This window comes from Carettochelys insculpta, chromosome 4 (assembly GCF_033958435.1).
Source record: "Carettochelys insculpta isolate YL-2023 chromosome 4, ASM3395843v1, whole genome shotgun sequence".
Taxonomy (NCBI): Eukaryota; Metazoa; Chordata; order Testudines; family Carettochelyidae; genus Carettochelys; species Carettochelys insculpta.
Genome location: NC_134140.1, coordinates 77,308,826 through 77,329,155, shown reverse-complemented (window position 1 = coordinate 77,329,155; position 20,330 = coordinate 77,308,826). Strand labels below are relative to the sequence as shown.

Sequence of the window (20,330 nt, the reverse complement as noted above, 5' to 3'; positions counted from 1 at the left end):
GGAAATTTCCTAATGTAATGTGTATTCAATAATAAATGAGCCCTTGTGTTTCTAAGAGGATTTATATTTCCTGGTCTACAGTTGGTGTCTTGCTGGTGGGCAGTTCCCTTTTGCTTCTTTCTCTTTTTGCTTTCCTCCAATTTCTTTTGACCAGTGGAATTTTTGTTTCCACTTGTTGGCACTACTCTTTGTGACATTATTGAACTGAGTCTAAAGGATTTAAGTTTTGATTTTACAATATTAAAGACTTTTATCTTAAATTTCAAAAGTAGCATTTAGCCTCCTTTACATATGAAAGGGTCCTCTTAGTGGCGTGATGATGCTTCATGCTGTTGAGGGAACCTTGGATCTAATTGATAATGCTAATTGCAAAAATGAAAAGTTACTTCATTTCCCTCACAAATTTTGCATGCTTCAGAAGTTACATGACTATGTACTAACAACACTGACTGCTGATCTACACAACCTTGAGTTTTCACTTCATCATGTTGGAAACTTGCAAGCAAAAAAATTAAAAAACAGCTGAAACTGATACTCACCTACCCATATAAAGTATTGTTAGTCTGTTCAGTGCCACTGATGCTAGAAAATCAAATGAGTCAGGGTTTTAAAGTGTGACTAGAGATTTTGGGTGCTTCCATTTTTGCATCGTCCACCTGAGACAATTTGGGGGGGTGGGGGGCTGGTTCTTAGCTGTATGACTTTTCAGCATATATCAGATTCCTCAAGATGCTTAAGAGATTTTAGCCTAAAATAAAAATAGGCAAACACAGTACTAATGTTCAGTGTTGAAATGTTTGCTATCAGTTCTTCAAACACATTTTTTTTTACTCTTCCCATACACTACGGGCACAGCTGTTGCTTTAATTAACTGCACTGGATGTGACTTTGCTATTGTGTGACCCATAAATACAAAATTTGTTCAACACTGACAACAATATGAGGCAGCACCTAATGTTTTTTGTTGATCTGCTTTGTTTACTTTAGCACATAGCACACCTGTTGATATGCCTAGCAGAGGGCAAAATGAAGACAGAGACAGCGGTATTGCTCGGTCAGGTATTTGTGTGTTTCTTTTTCTCCCATTTGATGAAAGCAAAGCTTTTATCACAGCAATTCAACAGATTCAGCTTTTGCCCAGCCACTGGGGTAGAGTTGGGATGCTGCTGCTCATAGTGCATCCACCCAACTTTGAAGGTGTGTTGAGCAGTTCCCTGATCAATAAACTGGGTTTCTGCTTATCAGGTCCATCACTAGAACGCACTCGTCCCTTTCTCCTGTAAAATCAGTAAGAAGGGAGATTTATTTTGTGATATTCTCTGCCTTTGCAACATTAACTCATGGTTCTCGGCTATGTAGTAATTCAGTAATATAAATGTATAAGCTATGGAAGAAATCAGTAGGCGTGTTTCCATGGAAGAGGCAAGGGGAGAGGATTTTTGCTCAGTGGGAATAAAAACAGCATGTAGATGTTACATGGTCTCTCATGGCTGAGAATGTCTCTTTAAGCAGATGGCTTCAGATTTTCATTAGCCAGATGTCCATTTATCATGGGTGTGGGCAGGTTTCCTGTGGCTTCCTAAAGTTTGTTTACAGCCATTTGTTCTGGCTTTCAGTGTTCTGTGCTATTATTGCACTGTAATTTACATCTAAAAGTCTTTTAAGAGCTGACTATTAGCAATGGAATTGTTGGTAATGTGCTAGAAAATATTGACCTTCCGTGGTCTAACAAATTCTCTCATTCAGCACTGATCAGGTCCCAAGGGTGCTAGACTAGAGAGGTTCAACCTGCAGAAGACTTTTTTTCATAAGGGGGAAAGAATAGAATAAAAATTAAATTAAATTAAAAACAAAGAATACTTTATTTCACCAGCTAGTCAGACTGAAAAGAAAGCTGCTGTTTTTTTAACATTATGGCCTCAGCTACATGGGCAGCTTCCATCAACAAAACAGCCCCTTTGTCAATAAAACTAACTGAGCATCTGCATGGTTAAAGCGCTCTGAGAGTTTGCCAGTAAAACTCAGCTGTTCAGTTGGCAGAGTTATCCCTGTTTCCGATCAGGAATAGCACCCTGCGACAGTGTTTTGTCAACAGAGTGCCCATGTAGACACTTCTGTTGACGGAGGGCCTCCAATTCTCCAGGTAGCCGTGTTTCCAGAGCTTCCAGTCAGCCATTCTGTCAAGAGAGGGCTGGGCGGGCTAGCTGCTCTCTGTTGCCGGAGTAGATTGCTCTTTCAATTTGCTTTTGTGTGTAGATGTAATCTGTCTACAGAGGTACTGCCGAGGTTTTTCTGTCGACAGAGACTGCCCGTGTAGATGTAGCCTATAAGAAAATGAATAACCAAGAATTACATTCATGTTAACCTGGCCAGAAGGAAATATTTTGTTTTAATCAGCACTCTACAAAATGCCAATATGTGTGCTTTTTTGACAGCCTCTTTAAGCAGTCTGTTGATTACGCCATTCCCATCACCAAGCTCCTCTTCCTCCTCTTCCAGTAGTTACCAGCGCCGCTGGCTCCGAAGTCAAACAACAAGTTTAGAAAATGGGATTATTCCAAGATGGTGAGTGTTGGGAACATCTACCTTCTGGGGTACAATAGCCAACAGGCTGCATTTGCTGATATTGACCAAGCCTCTGTTCTTAAAGAGGCAAGTCAATTTAAAAATATCCTAGTAATGGTCTGATCTCTCTTACTTCCTAGTATTTGGTGTTGCTTAAGATTATTACAAATGGGTGCCTACAAACAGAGGCTGAAAATAAACACATTTCAAATGAAGGATTATCCTTTGTCTCCATGGCACCTATTCAAACACAATTAAACTCTCAGCTGTTACTGTAAGAATAGAACTCCTGTTGACATGAAGGAGAACTTAATGACATCAGCGGCACAATTATATTCTATTATAACAAAATCTGATTTGTGATTAATTGACACATCTTGGCGTAACAGATGGTGACAACCCATTTGGTACATACAGGATGCTGCAAGAATGATTTTTAGCACAGCCTTAGGGTGGAGGGAAGAACTGTGACTAAGAAACAATAGCAAACGCTCGTTTTAGTAGCTTTAGCACATTTGCCATTGGTATAATGAAAACCTCACAGAGTGCATAAAGACTTGCTTAGCTTATAAGCAGCCTCGTTTTTTCCAAGCAAGATAATGAATACCTCTCTGTTACACCTCCTCCTATTTGCTCACACACAGGCCTGCATATGTTTATGCAGGCACACAGAACTGAGACCCATGCTCCCCTCCCCACCCCCACTTGTGCGGTTTAAGAACAACATGAAGTTGGTGCAGGCTTTCCATCTCACCTGATGGAAGTTAGCTGGAAAAGAGCATCCAACCTAACACTGTCATGTTTTCAGAGAAGCTGGGATCAGCCACTGCTGAGGAGCTCAGGATGGTAGGGACTGATAAGCCTGTCCACTTGTGGTTCCTGGTTTTCATCCTGTGCCATCAGCTTCTGTATATCTAGCACCAAGCACTTTCTGATGACTTGTCTTTCTCATCCTTGATCAAACAGTTGGTACTGCAAATTGGTGCCTATTGTATCCATTGACACTATGGCCATGTCTACACTACAGCAATCCTCCGGAAGGTGATCTTCTGGAAGATGTCTTCCTGAAGATCGTCTTCTGGAAGATCACTTCTAAATATAAAAAGCAGCTGGAAAGAGCTACCCGTCCTTTCAGAAGAGTAAGTCCACACAGCCGTACACCCTCTTTCAAAAGAACAGGCCAGGAAATGCCGTGGACAGGGTCACATGGCTGGAAAGAACTTCCGGGAGTGCCAGCCACACAATGCTTTAAAGGGCCCCTCACAAACACCCCTCCCTGCACATGCTGCCGAGGTCTGCTGAGCTGTTTACAGTGAAGCTGAGCCTGTGCCCGTTTCTGACCCCTGCTTGCGAGAGACGTGGACTTACAGCGGCTACAGACCTCCAGGATTGCCCTAGTATGCCTGCTGCCTGCCATTCTGGCAGTCCTCCTACACCTCCAGCAATGCTGGAGACTCTGGCCATGGGGCTCCAACCTACCACAGCTCCCACTGACACCTGCCAGCACCATCCAGCAGGTCTGGACCCACCCCATCAGCACTGGCTGGTTCTGACTGAGAGGGATGACGCATGCTGACTGCAGAACTTCACAATAAAGAGGGGCACTTACATGGAGCTCTGCACTTGGCTCGCCCCCATCCTCTGACACCAGGACACCCGGATGCGTCCAGCCCTCATCATGAAGAAGTGCATAGCTGTTACCTTGTGGAAATTTGCCACCCTAGACAGCTACCACTTCATTGGGTAGAAGTTCAGGGTGGACAAGGTGGCTGTTGGAGTCACCATCCTCCAGGTAAGGCACTCTCTGGCCTGGCATGGGGAGGGGACTGCAGGCAAAGGGGACCCTTGGGGGGCAGAGGTGCGAAGAGGGGGCCGGGACGTCCAGCCCCAGGGGAACCAGGACATCCCACCCTTACACAGGCACCCTGCCAGGGAGCCACACTATGGGGGAGACCCAGGGAACTGGGGGAGGGGCAAAGTGGGGGTGCCTGGAAGGGGGCAGGGGCACCCTTGTTCACAACCACAACTCTGTTCTCCGCAGGTCATCAGAGCCATCAACTGGGTTTTAATTCAGAGGCTGGTGCATGTTGGGAACCTGGATGCAGCCATTGTGGGGTTCACCACCCTCCTCTTTCCCCACTGCTTCGGGGCAGTCGATGGCATACGTATCACCATCAGGGCCCCAGCATACAGTGACAACTGTCCCAACAACAGGAAGGGGAATCACTTTGTATAGGGGCAGTGTTGGCCAGAGGGTGGATTTCCCTGGGGGGCCCATGGATGGTGGAGCCGGGGGGGGCAGGAGCAGCCGTGTGCCTAGCCATGAGTGTGCCCACACTCCATCCCTTGCAGGCGATGGCAGCCATCACCCATGTGCTGCTCTGGAGGCTTAGCGCATCAGGGACTTGGACAAGGTGGTCACAGGGTTTGCGGGCTTCAGTTTCTCCCACTGCATCAGCGCGTTCCATGTGACACACATCACCATCCATGCCCCAGACTGGTGCCCGACCACTACGTGAACCACCAGGCTATCACTCCGTCATGCTGCAGGTGCTGGTGGACCATCTTTATGGTCATCTATGTGGGCAGCCTGGGCCCGGCCCATGAAGCATCCATGTTCCACACCTCCAGCCTGTACAGCAGGATGAGCGTGTGGTCGGCAACATGAGCATGCCCCTGTGTGTGGTGGGCAGCCCAGGCTGCCCCCTGCTGCTGTGGCTGATGTTGCCCTACACTGGCACCCTGACCCCTCCCAGGGGCTCTTCAGTGGCCACCTGGCTCATGCACTCTCCCATAAAAGAATGCCTTTGCCCGCTTGCGGGCAAGATTTTGGAGCCTCCTGACATCCATGAGCGTAGGGGTGGAAGATGTCCCCCAGGTTGTCGTGGTCTGCTGTGTCCTGCAGAAACTCTTTGAGGGCAGGGATGGCCCCTAGCCCCCAAGTCAGTCTCATGGCACTCCACATTTGGGACGCTCGCTGGCTAGAGTTGGTCTGCGAGGCTCTGTGAGCAGTCCCTGCGCACCTGAGGCCAGCTCCTCATGGCTGCTGGGTACCGTACTACCTCATCCCCACCATGCCTCCCTTGCCCATCCTCCCCTTGGCCTACTTGAATGAGGTTTACATATATTGCTGTGAGAGCTCTTTCAGGGCCCTGGGTAATGTAGGTGACTTAGATAGCTTTTTGTAAAAAATAAACAATGTCGCTAAAGCAGGCACAATGCTGTCAGGCTGCACCATTCTCTCCCACCTATGCAGAGGGGTGCCCGGTCTATGCTGGGGGTGGCGTGGGACAGGGATGAGGATGCAGGTACATTGTGGGGGTGATCCTGGACAGTGCACCCTGGGCCTCCATGGGGGTTGAGAGGGCAGCAATCCCTCTACCTGTAGGGTGGGTGGGTCCCGTTTGGCCTTTAGATGGTGTGACTGTATGGATGGCTGGGTAGGGGGAGATGGCATGTCGGTCCTGCAGCTGGTCACAGAGGGCTGTGTACCCCCCCAGGGAACAGGCTGAGGGACAGGAGGTTTGCCTGGCCACAGGGGTCCCTGCTTGGGTGGCATGTGGCCATGCGTGGCTAGTTCGGTCCTGAGGCACTCCCCATGGATGTGCAGCTCACAGGACACACCAGGTGCTTCCCAGCGAGTCCCTCACACTGGCCGTGTTGGTGCTGTGATGGGTTGACAGCTGTGCAGTGCTGAGTGCGCCGTGCAGGGGGTGGTCATGGGACAGGAGCTGTGAGCCCATGCCCATCTCCCTGTGTGGCCCCTCTGCGTCGCAAGGCTGCTGTGTGCTGCCCATGGGTGGGTGCAGGTGGGGCTGAGGCCAGATGGGTGCGTGGCTCATGTCCTGGCTCACGCCCCAGCTCATATAATGCAGTTGCAGTCGTGTGATGTCGTCTCGGACTCCCTGCCACTTTAAAGGTGGCTGGAGGACAAGACCATAGATCTCCACTGGTGCTGTGTAGAGCGTCTCCATGCTCCCTGCAGCCGGCGCCATAAGAGAACATTCTTTCGGAAGACAGGCTCATGGAGCATCTACACGCCCTTTCTTCTGGAGGCTTCTTCCAGAGGAGGACACTCTTCCTGAAACAGGAGCGGAGTAAGGACTCTGGAAGAGATGCTGCATTCTTCCAGATTCCTTCCGGAAGAACAGCTGTCATGTGTAGATGCTCCTGGGATCTTTCTGAACAGTGACGACTTCTTCTGGATGAACTAGCCAGTATATATGTGGCCTAATGAAATGCCAGTGTCAGAGAGATGGTGCCTAGAACTCAAGAATATCACAACTCAATCCAGAGAAGAGTGGGTTTGGGTCATACCTTACAGGTTGAAATATCCTGCATTATTCTATGACAAATTTCTGTGGCTTCTATTAAGACTGCTTTGTGCAGTTGCCATGACTTAATTATTGGTCGATTTAGAGCTTTCCTTACTGCTCTGAAGTACTTAAAATTAACTACTGATGCTTGGGGATGCTAGCACACAACGGAACAAGATAGAAAGGAAACAGAGAGGACTGATGGTAGGAGAAGGAAAGCAGCTAAATTGCCTGTTTAACTTGGCCCTGTGCAACAATACACAAAACAAGGCCATGTCAGTGCTGCAAAAAAAAAAAAAAGTCTTTGTTTTTTGTTGTTTTTTTTTTTTTTAAACTTTTTAACTTTGACAGAACCATCCTGATGATGGAGACAAGGCACAAGCAATCTTTTGCCTTGATGTAGCTCTTTGAGGTCAAGATGACATCCCCGCACACCTATGGCTTAGTAGCTAACCACATCATTTAAAAAAAGAAATGACGATCTGTTTTTTCCACTCGCACGTTATATGAGGATACCTGACACCAGTTCAGTTGCAAAGTAGTGGTGATTTGTCTTCAATAATTTTTTTATTTCTTAATTAGTAAGCTCCTTGGAGCAGATACTTAATTCTGTGTCTTTTATACATTTTCTGAATTGCACCATGAACACAGTTGTGTGAATTCAATGACAAAATGGCCTTGCAGTTAAGGCGCTGGCCTGGGACTCAACTGAACAAGATTCCTTTCCCAGATCTGCCACAGATTTCCTTGCTGATCTTTGGGAAGTTATTTAATATGCCCAGTGCTTTAATTCCCAAACTGTAAAATGACAATAACAGCCCTTACCACACACAGATGTTATGATCATCTTCACTTTGATCAGTCAGTCCTTCAGTGCTCATGTAGTTTGCACCAGTCACAACACATGTTCCATTCTTCTCATATACTGGCCCTCCTTCTGCATGTGTGGCAGGGTCTTTTCACAATAAAATCTTCCCCTCTCTTTGGAGGTCCGCTGAGTAGTTGTTTTAGTTCCCATGGGCACCATTTGGCAACAGTTGTAGTCCATCAGTTGTCAATGAGCCTCGCTCTGTGCCTGGTCCATCACATTTCACTTCACCTTCTTTCAACAACAACGTCCTGCACTCCACTCTGCTGTCTAAACACTGGGGACGTAGTTGTGAATTGAAATTCCCAAAAATTTTATATTGCCCCCTAGGAGGCTGCTGCTACACTGCTATTCTCCTGTCAGAGCAGCCATGGTAATGAGGCAATTCAAAGCAGGCTAAAATGAGGTGCTAATGTGCATATTCAGCACCTCATTAGCATAACGGTGGCCAAGCAAACAGACTTCAAATTGCAGATTGACTGAGTAGATAGGGGCAGCTTCAAAATAAGCGCTCCACTTCGACATTCCCTTATCTAGTTCTGTGGTAGTAAGCGAATGTCGAAGTGGGGCGTTTATTTCGAAGCTGCCCCCATCTTCACTGTCAATCTGCAATTCAAAGTCTCTTTGCATAGCTGCCATTATGCTAATAAGGTGCTGAATATGCACATTAGTGCCTCATTAGCCTGCTTCAAATTGCCTCATTACCATGGCTCTTCTGACGGGAGAGTGGTAGTGTAGCAGCAGCCTGAGACAGTTACTACTCCTCGGTCTTCAGCAGTGCACGTTTCACCATTGTACAGCGTTGCTAGTAGTACTGTTGAGGAGGTTAGTGTTTGTTGCCTTGTCAGTCTCCCCCCCCCCCTCCCCCCCATGGAGGACATCCTTAGCAGAACTGAATATGCACCAGCCTGCTTTTTTTTCCTTTGCAAGAGTTCACCTTCCTGATTGTGGTGCATGTTCATTTCTTGGCCCAAATAATAATGCTGAACTTCTTCTGTTTGTTCCTCTTTGACTATTAATTGGGCCAGGCATCAGACCACATACATTTCATTTTGGAATGGTTCATTTTCACTCTGACTTGGCTGCTTTTTGTGTTGAGTTCCCACAGCATTTTCTGTAGTTTGATAGTAGTTTAATCAAGCAACCCAATATTGTTTATAAATCTGAAATGGTTTAACTGTTCTCCATTAATGTAGACTCCACCCTCCAATTCATCCACCTCATACCACTTCAAAAAAGGCTGTGAAGCGTTTCAGTGAAACAGTGTCTCCTTGTTTCACATCTTTCTTAGTTGAGATGTAAAAACACATACTAAGTAAAGTTTAATATAGTTAGTTCAGTCACAGTTTGCTTCCTTTAATAGTTTGATATAGTTGGTGTCAGTGAAAGCTCTTGCAGAACAGGGCAACAGTGCATTGATCTCTGTGGTCAATTTTTGTTCATAGTTGATGAACACAATACGGAAAGGGAGTTTGTATACCCTTGATTTCAATAGCTAGTTTATAGTGAAAGTATGGCCCATTGTGCTGAAATTTCCATCCATACCTGGGGTTTTTCCTTCCTTGATTTGGTGAACTACGTGTCAGACTTTGCTGGCAGGGACTGTGCCTGTGTGCTTATTGATCTGTTGAAGAGTTTTGGTACTGTGGCTTTTTATTTGAGGAACAATATTGCAAGCTACTTCTATCCCTGGTATGTCAATTACTGGTTTTCCATCCTGGCTCCAGAGTACCGTTATTACTGAACTGTACAGTGTCACTTCCCTTTTGCATTTTTGAGGCTTCTGTAATTTTCAGCTGTCTTTAAGAGCCTCTCATTTTGATACATCTCAAAGTTCTCCATTACTTGTTTTCATATCGGCTTGCAGAGGAGGGAGTACCCAGGCTTGTCACCATCTTCTCACTTCATATTCCTGCACCTCTCTAGCAAGTTCTGGCTTTCATCTCTCGTTCTTCCCTTCACTCTTTTCAGTCTTCCTTTCTTGGACAATTTCATGCATTGGCGCTACTTATCAGTGAAGGTTTTAACCCTCATTGCAATGATCTTTAAGATTCCAGTCTTCCTTGGAAGCGTTTACTGTCAAAATTGCCTCATTGATTATTTTGGCTACTATCTCTGATTTGCCACCTCATAGAATCATAGAATTCTAGGACTGGAAGGGACCTCAGGAGGTCATCTAGTCCAGCCCCCTGCCTAAAGCAGGATGAACTCCCAACTAAATCATCCCAGCCATGACTATGTCAAACCAGGACTTAAAAACCTCTAGGGATGGAGGTACCACCATCTCTCTCAGTAACACATTCCAGTGCTTCACCATCCTCTTGGTGAAATAGATTTTCCCAATATCCAACCCATACCTCTCCCTCTGTAACTTCAGACCACTGCTCCTTGTTCTGCCATCTGTCACCATTGAGAACAGTCTCTCTCCAGCCTCCCTGATAACCTTTTTTTTGTTAACATGCCTGTAGAAACCCTTCTTTGTGTCCTTCACATTCCGTGCTAGCTGCAGTGCCAATTGTGCTTTCACTTTCCTGATTATCCCCCAGCACTTTCCACACATATATTTATACTCCTCCTTAGTCACCTTTCCAAGCTTCCACTTCTGTATGCATCCTTTTTGAGTTTAAGCTCACCAAGGATTTCCCATTAAGCCAAGCTGGTTACCTATCATATTTGATTTTCTTATTGCGCATTGAGATGGTTTGTTCCTGTGTCTTCCATAAGACCTTTTTAAAATACTTCCAGTTCTCCTGAACTTCTTTCCCCTTCATATTAGTTTCCCAGGAAATCAACACATTAGTTCTTTTGAGAGAGTCAAAGTCTGCTCTTCTAAAATCAAGGGTCTGTATTTTACTGCTCACCTTTCTTCCTTTTGTCAGAATCCTGAAATCCACCATCTCATGATTGCTGCAGCCCAGGTTGCCATCCACGTCTATTTCACCCACTAGTTTTTCCCTGTTTGTGAGCAGCAGGTCAAGCTGTGCACAGCCCCTGGTTGGTTCCTTCAGCACTTGTACGGGGAAGTTAACCCAACCATCTCCAAAAACTTCCTGGACTGTCTGTGTGCTGCTCTATGGATCTCACAGCAAATGTCTGGGTGATCAGTGTGTCTTGTGAGAACTAGGGCCTGAGATTTGGAAGCTTTTCTTAGTTGTCTGAAGAAATCCTCGTCTCTCTGTCACTGCCACAGTAACTGGAATTCAGTCAAACTCACCCACAAGTAACTGAGATCAACCAGTAACTGAATTCAAATTCAAATAGCCCAGGAAATAAATACACCCAGTAGCTCTCACCTAGTTCAGTGGGGTTCCTCTGCTCTCCCAGGCAGACTCCCCTGTTAGCAGCCCCGTTTGCAGCTCCCAGCTGGTCATGCTGCTGCTGGTCACTAGCCTCGCATGCAGCACTTACTTTACCTCTTTTTCATAGAAGTTGAGACATGCTCTGAGCAAGCGATAATCCCTAGTAGTATTAAATGATGGCACTATTGTGATGTCTTGTACAATCAGTCTGAATATAGTCAGTCTCATTCTTTGCATAAGACACAATCCATGTCCGCTGCCTTCTTGAAACAGGTGTTACCAATAAACATTTATTGTCTCCTCCAGAATTGCCAGTCACTCTCCTCATGTATTCCATTCACTGATGTCATATCTTCAGAAAATGAGCTTTTTTTCCTCTTCCAGCTATGGCATTGAAATCTCCCATTGCAATCATATATGTGGATTTCAGAGTGAGGATTTCATCAAGCTACTGACAGAATTCTTCCATATCATCATCTTCACTTGTGCTTCTGGGAGCATAGCTCTACATGATGTGGAGGGTGCTATTCTTGTTCCGTTGGAGGTGTAGTACTCCAACACATGATGACTTGAACTTACAGGAGATGACTTTTGAAGACCATTCCTTCTTGATGATGAAGCCAATTCCTTCAGTGGTTCTTACACCGCCTCTTTTTCCCAGTATGATAGTACTTTTGTCTCTCCACTTCACTTCTATCTCCTTTCTTTATTGTGTTGTGCAGAAACCAGAGCTGTCTTTGCTTTCTCCTCCATCAGATGGTTGATTGAATTGTGTCTCATCAGTGGCCCGCAGTTAGTGTGTATATATATAGTCCCACAGTTGTAGGATATAAGGGTAAGTCCTTTTTCTGACGACTAAGATTTAAGACTCTCCACACCATCATTAGAGAATGGAGCGCACAAGGAGTTGGGGCCTGTTGATTCATGTTTTAGCCATTTCTTCATGCACCTGGCTATGCTCAGAGGCACATTTACCTCCTCAACTTACCTAGCACCCACTTCAAGAGGGAGGACAACTGTGTGGATTGGCAGTGTGACCATATTAATAGTGTGGTTGAACATGCTGAAGAATACATTCCACTGTCCTCACCATCAGTCAAAACAGGGTCACTGCTGTGCCATTTAAAGGCATTGAGGTAGGAGTTTGTAGGAGGGCATTATAATAAATTGATTAATTCTTTTTAAGGAATTGAATATGAGCGTGATGTCAATCAGAAAAACACACACCAAAGTGTTTGTAGGAGTTCTGTTTATGGGCACTATTGCTAGAGGAAATCTTTCATGAAAAGGTTTCTTGCCTTCTAGCAAAGAGTTTTGTAGTTTGAGTTCTGCCACTGGGAAAATTGAGCTCCCTGTGAGCATGTGGTATTTTAAGTAGGGAAATAAGTGAGGGCAAAATTTTTTCAGGGCATTGCAGCAGACATAGAGGTATGGCTAGAATCTCTTGGTGACAAATGTATACAAGTGTAGAGAATACGGAGTAACTAGCCTATCACTTCTCTCATTGCAGGTCCACTGAAGAGACTTTTAGCATGGCTGATGAAAGCTGCAGTTCCAATCCTGCAATGATTCGAAGGAAAAAAATTGCCATCAGTATAATTTTCTCCCTGCCTGAAAAAGAAGACTCACAGAGGAATTTCCAGGACTTCTTTTTCTCTCACTTCCCTCTGTTTGAATCCCATATGAACAAGTTAAAGAGCTCAATTGAAAAGGTACAGAATACTGTTCAGTGGAGTATAAGCGCTAAGCAGGGATGGAACGATCTCGAGCCCTACAGAGGTACAAGTAATCAGGGGATGAAGGCAATCTGCAGAAAAGTTGCACCTCAGGATCACAATTCGTCCCTTGTTTCTCTCCTTGTCCTGAAAGGAGGATTTGTATGTGTGTCCTGTTCTCCCATGTTCTGGGTGGGTGAGGTGTGGCTCTTTCTCACATTTTAGATGTTTTTTTCAGAAAGTGGATGTATCGCAGACAAGCGTGTACACTAGCTTTGAAAGAAAAAAGTGGTCATGTAGCACTTTAAACACTAACAAAATAATCCAAAGATCTGAAGAAGTGGGTCTGTCCCATGAAAGCTCATCACCTAATAAATTATTTTGTTAGTCTTTAAAGTGCTACATGACTGCTTGTTTGTTTTGATATAATACAGACTAACATGGCTCTGTCACTGTTCGACATTGCTTTGAAAGGGTTGGGAGGAGGAGAGTTTCTGGTACACATTCCTGGCTTTCCTCCCTCTACACGCTCTGGTCACAGGCTCTACATTGGTCATACACAATCGCAGATGGGAACGTGGGCAGCCTTTGCTATTCTAACTGGCCACATAGCGTCAAGGCTAGAGACACATTGTCTCTTCATCAATTCAGACATGCTGATGAGGCTATAAGATGATATAAACTACCCCGCCTTCCTCAGGAGGTCACTTTTTGTTGTTGTTTTTCCTTCAAGGCCATGATCCTCTCTAGAAAAATAGCAGAATCCAGCTTGAGAGTACAAGTTTATATCAGCTGTGTCACGGATGCCCTGGGAGAATTCAGGTAAGCCGTTGTTGTTATAGGGAAGGCAGATAGTATCACTTAAAGTTAAGGTCATTGGGAAAGACCCTATTTTTTCAGTTACTGGTAACTTTGCTAAAGTGATCACTTGGACTAAATTTTTTCTGGGTTAGGTGTGTGCCTCAGACTGAATGCTTCCCTCTTTTGAAGCAGACACTTGAAATTTGGTGGGTGAGGTGTAACTTTTGCCATCCCTATGGAAAATGCACCCGCATGTGGCCTGGTGATAAGTCTCTGTAAAAACCTCAGTTTATATGTGCTCAGGAGAGATGGGTAATCCAATAGCCAATCTCTCATTGTGGCTTTTTCCTGCCAACAGGACTGCACATGCACCATCCCCACAGAACCAAGGAGTGTGCTTCAGCCCACAGACTGAATAGGACTTTCCCTGCAGTTGCTCCCCTGGGCTGCAAGAGGCAGCTATGGTCTTGGATAGTGAAACTGAGAGCAGGGAATCTGTTTCCTGTATTCTCAACGTCCCAGTCTCCATCCTGCCCCCCTTTCCCCACCCCAAGTCTCTCAGGTCCCCAATGTGCAGGAGAGGGAAGAGCACCTGACTGGAATGCAGAGGTGGAAGGAAGGAGGCAGGCAGGAGTTTCAAGGTGGGAGTGGAAGAGATGATAAGGTAGAAGATGGGTAGGAGTAGAGGAGATGGCCAAGCTGTGGGCACAAAGGCAGAAGGGTCTATAACCATTAGAATCACAGAGCTGGAAGGGACCTCAGGAGGTCGTCTAGTCCGGCCCCTGCCCCAAGCAGGATCAACCCCAACTAAGTCATCCCAGCCAAGACTATGTCAAGCAGGTACTTAAAAACCTCCAGAGATGGAGATTGCACCACCTCTCTAGGCAACACATTCCAGTGCTTCACCACCCTCCTGGTGAAGTAGTTTTTCCTAATATCCAGCTTACTCCTCTCCTTCTGCAACTTCAGACCATTGCTCCTTGTTCTCCTATCTGACACCACTGAAAATAGTTTCTTTCCATCCTCTTTAGAACTCCCCTTCAGGAAGTTGAAGGTTGCTATTAAATCACCCCTCAGTCTTCTCTTCCTCAGACTAAACAAGCTCAGATCCCTCAGCCTATCCTCACAGGGCATTTGCTCCAGCCCCCTAATCATTTTCATTGCCCTCTGCTGGACCTGCTCCACTCTCTCCTCCCATTGACCATAAATCTAACAATCCTCCACAGTTAGCAGATAGGTGTGAAATCTACTGGCAAAGTGTGTATCTGGTGCTACTCTAGCCACTTATCCACACAGGGTAACAGCCTATTACTGTTATCAGATACTTTATTAGATAAAGTGGTATAGGTCTGTTCTGTGGATCTAAAGGTCTAAAGATTGCTGAGACCCAGAGACCCATTTAATATGGCCTCCTCCTGTGCGTGAAGAAATCTTTGTAAGAACATAATCACAAAGTACTTTTTCTTCAAGATCTCTGCTTCATTTAAAGCTCAGCATGGACTGTGCTCTGGGAATGAATCAGAATTATATAATAAAGGAGTTTGTTGCCCGTAGGATCCCTGCTTTGTTACTTGCAGAATTTGGAAGGTGTGTAGTGCCCGGGATTGTGGAGAGGAATGAGGTTGCAGAACAAAAAAGGACAGTCTTCTGATAAGGCAGTTGAATGTTGCCCTGCAGGAGGATTGTATTCTGTTCCTGCCTGTGCCACAGAGTTCTTGTGTGATGCTAGGAAAGCCTCTTAACCCAACTTTTCACAGGTCTTTGACTCATTTGCTTGTGGCCTGATATGCAGAAATGCTGAACTCTCAAATCTACAGTTGAAGTTAGGAAGAGCTGTGTTTCAAACACACATTGCTATATAAGGCTAAGAATTGTGAAGGCTCCTGTCTTAGCTGTCTCAAATTGAGCACCCAAAACTAGGGAGTATTTTTTATCTTAATCTCTCTGTGCCTCAGTTCCACATCTATAAAATGGGGGGCAGAATACTGCTCCCTATCCTTCAAGATTGTTGGGGTTTATAATTGGCACACTGAGACGGAGGAAGGGCTGGAGCAGTACTAGGTCAGGAAGACTCTGCCTCTCAGGCACTGCCAACTGTACTTCTGGGGGAAAAGAGCAATATAAAAAGTAGATGAGCAGCTTAGGCAAGGGGAAAGGAGAGAAGCAATTTTCTGAGGAAGGATTGTCCTGCAACTGTTGGAGAAGAAGCCTCTAACGAGGTCTGTTGTGAGTCTCCCCCTTGCTCCTTGAAATATTGCCTCAGGTATAGAGAACCATATGCAGGGGATAGAGAGGGTTGCCTGCATCAGCCCCAAGACTTTGGAAGTGAAACAGTGACAGCTCTGACCCAAACTGATGCATCTGATGTGGTAGGAGGTGGTCCAGGAAAAGGTGAGCAGGAAGTGGACTGAAGCCACGTCATCTCATCCTCACATACTCTGAGGTTCCTGAGACGGGCTTCCCTGTGCACCGATTCCCCCATGCCTAGCACTGGGATGGACATGACGAAGGGGTACTAGCAAAAGAAGATGACCTAGCTGAACCCTCTGTAGGGGGTTCAGGGCACACTGAAGTGCAAGAGGGACTATAATCATTGGCCCTGACCATTAGGCATGATTTTAGCAAATTTGAAAAAGTAAATTGTATGCACACAATGTAAAATGGGCATAAACAACAGATCAAAGGTAAAATTAACTTACGCGAATATCTAAGGAAAGAAATTAAACACACAAATTACATTATATGTGTACACTCCATATAACCACAAGTAGTTGCTTGGGGACACAGGGTTAGGTTGCTGTAGTAAATGGTAGATTTTTTTTTAAATGCAAGATTGACAAAGTTTTGTTGTAAATTTGTCATGTGCTAGCCACTGATAAACCAACAGAAAATTTAACTAGATCTGGAAAGCCCCAGAATTGTCACTACAGTAAGGTTATTTCTGATCTTGCTAAATTGTGAAGAATATTTAAACAAAACCTTTAAACACGTAGAAGCGAGTAATCTCTTCAACCTGAAATTTAACTGTGGTTCATGCAAATCTGTCTGGAATTAAACTAGAGATATGTTGACAGCTTTACTGGAGATGGCTACACTTTGTGATGGGTTTTGCTCTCAATTTGCCCATGAAATCATTGTATGTCTAAGATTGTACCTCTAAAATTGCAATTCCATTGTATTAACTAATAATCTGGCATATTTACTCAGTTGGAAAAATACCTGGATGGTTGTTAGATTAATCTTGGCTACTTAACTGCAGATTTCATTGAGTTACTCTTAACAGTGTAGTTCTTCGGTCTTAAAGGTACTTTTGGAATCTGTTTCCATCCTTTGATGATGCCACATACCAGAAAGTATGATGAAATAAATGCTGCTTATATGTGAAGCAGCTGCTGAATAAAACTAACCTCTTGAACTTGATGCAGCAATAAATTTTGATTTGTTAAAACATTATAATATTCAGTCCAACTGTTCAGCTTGTGCTGAGATGAATTTCAGATCCTCCTTAAATATCCTTGCATGCTCAGAGGAATGCTCTCTTTTGTCAAGGGGATTACAATTGCAGTGATTAGAGTATTGTAGATACACTTGTGTTTCAAATAATTTAGTGTCCTACAGAATACCTCTCATATGCGTGGAGCCTCTGACTCACTGCAAAGAACTCATGTAATTCTTAGAACTCCTAATAGGTGTTCTTAAAAAGATGGAAGAAAACCATTTCTTTTTTTAATTCCATATATTTTAGCAACCTTGTTCACAGATTAATAGTTTCTTTTTTTCTTTCTTTTGGTAGGCTTACAATCTGGAACCTGTACTCAGTTCCAAGGATAGCAGAACCTGTATGGCTTACAATGATGTCCAGCACTTCAGAAAAGAGCCAGCTGTGCCAGCGCTTTCTTAAAGAATTTACATTTCTGATAGAACAGATCAACAAAAACCAGTATGCTTCCTCCTGTATTATCCCCCTAACCCTGCAGTAACTTGTGTTCTAATGCATGCAAACATAATAGAAGCATCTAGATATGAGCATATATGGAATGCCTTCCCCCCCATATCTCTAACTTTTGTTGTATTATTTTCTTTAGGTTCTTAGCAGCGTTGTTGACGGCTGTGCTGATGTATCACCTGGCCTGGGTCCCAACTGTAATGCCAGTTGACCATCCTCCCTCCAAGACCTTCTCTGAGAAAGGAACATCGCAATGTGTAAATCTGTTGGCAAAATCGCATCCTTATAATCCTCTTTGGGCACAGCTCGGTCAGTGGAAAAAGTTTAAAAACAATCTGAAATAAAACAGTTACTAAACTTGAACCTATTTAATTGAAAACTTGCACTTCTCCACAAATATATCACTGGGCATAAGCAAATATTTAAAAAAAAATACCTTGTAAACATGAACTTTGCAGAGGCAGATAAGTTGAGAACATGTACTTCCCCTGCAAGCATGTCGGGGATGGTGGTAGGTGGGTGGTTGTCAGGGATCTGGTTCCAGCTCTCTGATTTTTCGGCCTGTTCTTGTCTGACATACGCTAAAGCTGCTGTGAGGCAGCACTAAAGTCTGTTACTGGTTTATGGTCTGTGGTGGACCCTCTGCCAGTGGAGTATCATCACAATACAGCTGACGTGCAATCTCTTTGCCGGAAAAGGTGAAGCATGAGAAAGGTACAGAGCCTGGGTATAGTGTAAGTGAGCATGCAGAGAATTCCCCAAATTTTCTGCTGGCCATTGGCAGTGGGATTACAGTCCTTTTTCTCCATTTCAGTTGCACAAAGGGGTTACAGTAAACTGGCTAGAAAATCTGGTTCTAAGTTCTCAGATATGGTGATTCTCTTCCACCAATATAATGTTCTAAGTATCTTGATATGTAGAATCAGGTGACTTCTATTCAAGAAGCAAGTGAATTAGGACTGGCCGCATATTTGTAATTGGCAGTTTTGTTCATCTATGAAAATTTCAGAGCCAGCATATATGGACATGAATGTTTGCAGAGTCGATAGTCATATGCATAAAATCACACACTCAAAAATTCCATTACTTGGGTAATCCTTCTCTCACCCCTCCATTTTTTCCTCTTACACGTGGTCTGTTGAGTGTAAAACAATCCAGCAGATGCAGTGAAATTCTAAAGAAGGAACTTTTGAATAACTGTAGTTTTATGTCAGCATCACATTTCTGTTGCTTATTATCTAGCCTGGTTCTATTGAGTCTTGATGAGAATCTTCTATCTGTAGCCACTCTAGCACTGAGGATTCCTAAATTCACTATATAGATATAGATATTTAGTGGAGAATTGTATTGCTTGCTTTAAAAAAAAATGGATTTTAAAATGTTATTGAGTAGCTGAGGAAAGGAGGAAGGGACTTGGTGTTTTGAGGTTCAGGAAAGTGGAAGCTTATTTGGGGAATAAGAAGCCAGAGCTGGGGTGTACATAAGCCAGCTGGAGTGGCACTGTAGGGTGCCTGGTTGACCAGTGGGTCTTGTCCTGTCTCCTAGGAATAGTTGCCAGTAGTTTTATAGGAAAAGGAAAATAAATTGTTACCCAAGCTCAGATCTGGTAATATAGCATGTGACAGAATAGGCTAGTTTTAAAGACCCAGACAAATTCTAAATGGCTGATCTCAAAATAGCTTCTTTCTCTTATTCTCAGCATAAAAAATGAGAATTCAGGTATTCACTGTAGTTTGAATGTAGTATGAAGTAAAATGTTGCCCTCTGGTGGGTCCCTCCTCAAATAACAGGCTTCATGCTACAAAAGTGCTTTCTAAAAACATACCTTTTGGAAGGATGGGATATAATATTTGCACGTAGCTTTAAAAATCGAAAGCTTTGTGTAAATCCTGTATTTCTGTCAACTGCAACATTCCAGAAGTGATAAAACTATATTGTTAATGCTGAAGAAGCTGCTTCATCTGTGCAAACCTTAGTTTTATATTACATTTTTCTGTTGTTTCCCTAATATTATTAATGCTCCAAGAGTATTTGTAAGTAGATTTATATGTATATAACACTAACTAAGGCCAGAATGCTGCAAGCAAGCATTTGCTTTTAACACTTACTTGTCAGTCACAGAAACATAAAACTTTATGCTTTCTGGATCTCGAGATGTTATCTGTCCCATCATGCCATGCTGAGGCAGGACCAAATATAACCAGACAGGTGTTTATGTAACTTGTTCTTATAAACCTCCAATGATGAGCATTGTAGAACCTCCCTTGGTAACCTATTCCAATATTTAACTACCATTATTGTTAAATTGTCCTAATATCTAACCTAAATCTTTCTTGCTGCATCCTCTTTATAGCTGTGTCTAATATATCTTTAGGCTGTTCTCAGGCCCCCCTCCTTTCTTCTCAAGACCAAGGTTACATAGTTTTTCTAATATTTTCCCATAGGTCAGGCCTTTTAAACCTTTTATCATTTTTGTTACTCTTCTCTGGACTTTCCAGTTTGTTCACCTCTTTCCTAAAGGTTAGCTTTCAGAACTGGACACAGTTCGCCAGTTGAGGCTTCAACTGTGCCAAGTAGAGCAGGACGATTACCTCTCATGTCTTATATATGATATTCCTGTTAATGCAACCGGGAATTAGGTTAGCCTTTTTCAGCCTCCAATATAGACTCACATTCAACTTGTGATGTACTAGAATTCCCAGATCTCTTTCAGCAATACTGCTGCCTACCCAGTTATTCCCATTTTGTTTGTTTTTCCTTCCTAATCAAAGTACTTTGCATTTGTCTCTTATTGAATTTCATCTTGTTGATTTCAGACCA

At 44.0% G+C, this 20,330-nt stretch overlaps 1 protein-coding gene across 6 annotated transcripts in view; it reads left to right on the top strand.

Annotated features, from left to right (window-relative positions):
* Positions 1 to 20,330, top strand: part of FNIP2 (folliculin interacting protein 2) — a 97,657-nt gene that overhangs the window by 55,656 nt on the left and 21,671 nt on the right. For all 6 annotated transcript variants that reach the window (XM_074993121.1, XM_074993118.1, XM_074993120.1 and 3 more), the window contains 6 exons: positions 988 to 1,059; positions 2,436 to 2,565; positions 12,559 to 12,760; positions 13,497 to 13,585; positions 17,358 to 17,504; positions 17,650 to 17,819. In XM_074993121.1, the coding sequence (XP_074849222.1) occupies positions 988 to 1,059; positions 2,436 to 2,565; positions 12,559 to 12,760; positions 13,497 to 13,585; positions 17,358 to 17,504; positions 17,650 to 17,819 (810 nt within the window). The remainder of the gene's footprint in view (positions 1 to 987; positions 1,060 to 2,435; positions 2,566 to 12,558; positions 12,761 to 13,496; positions 13,586 to 17,357; positions 17,505 to 17,649; positions 17,820 to 20,330) is intronic.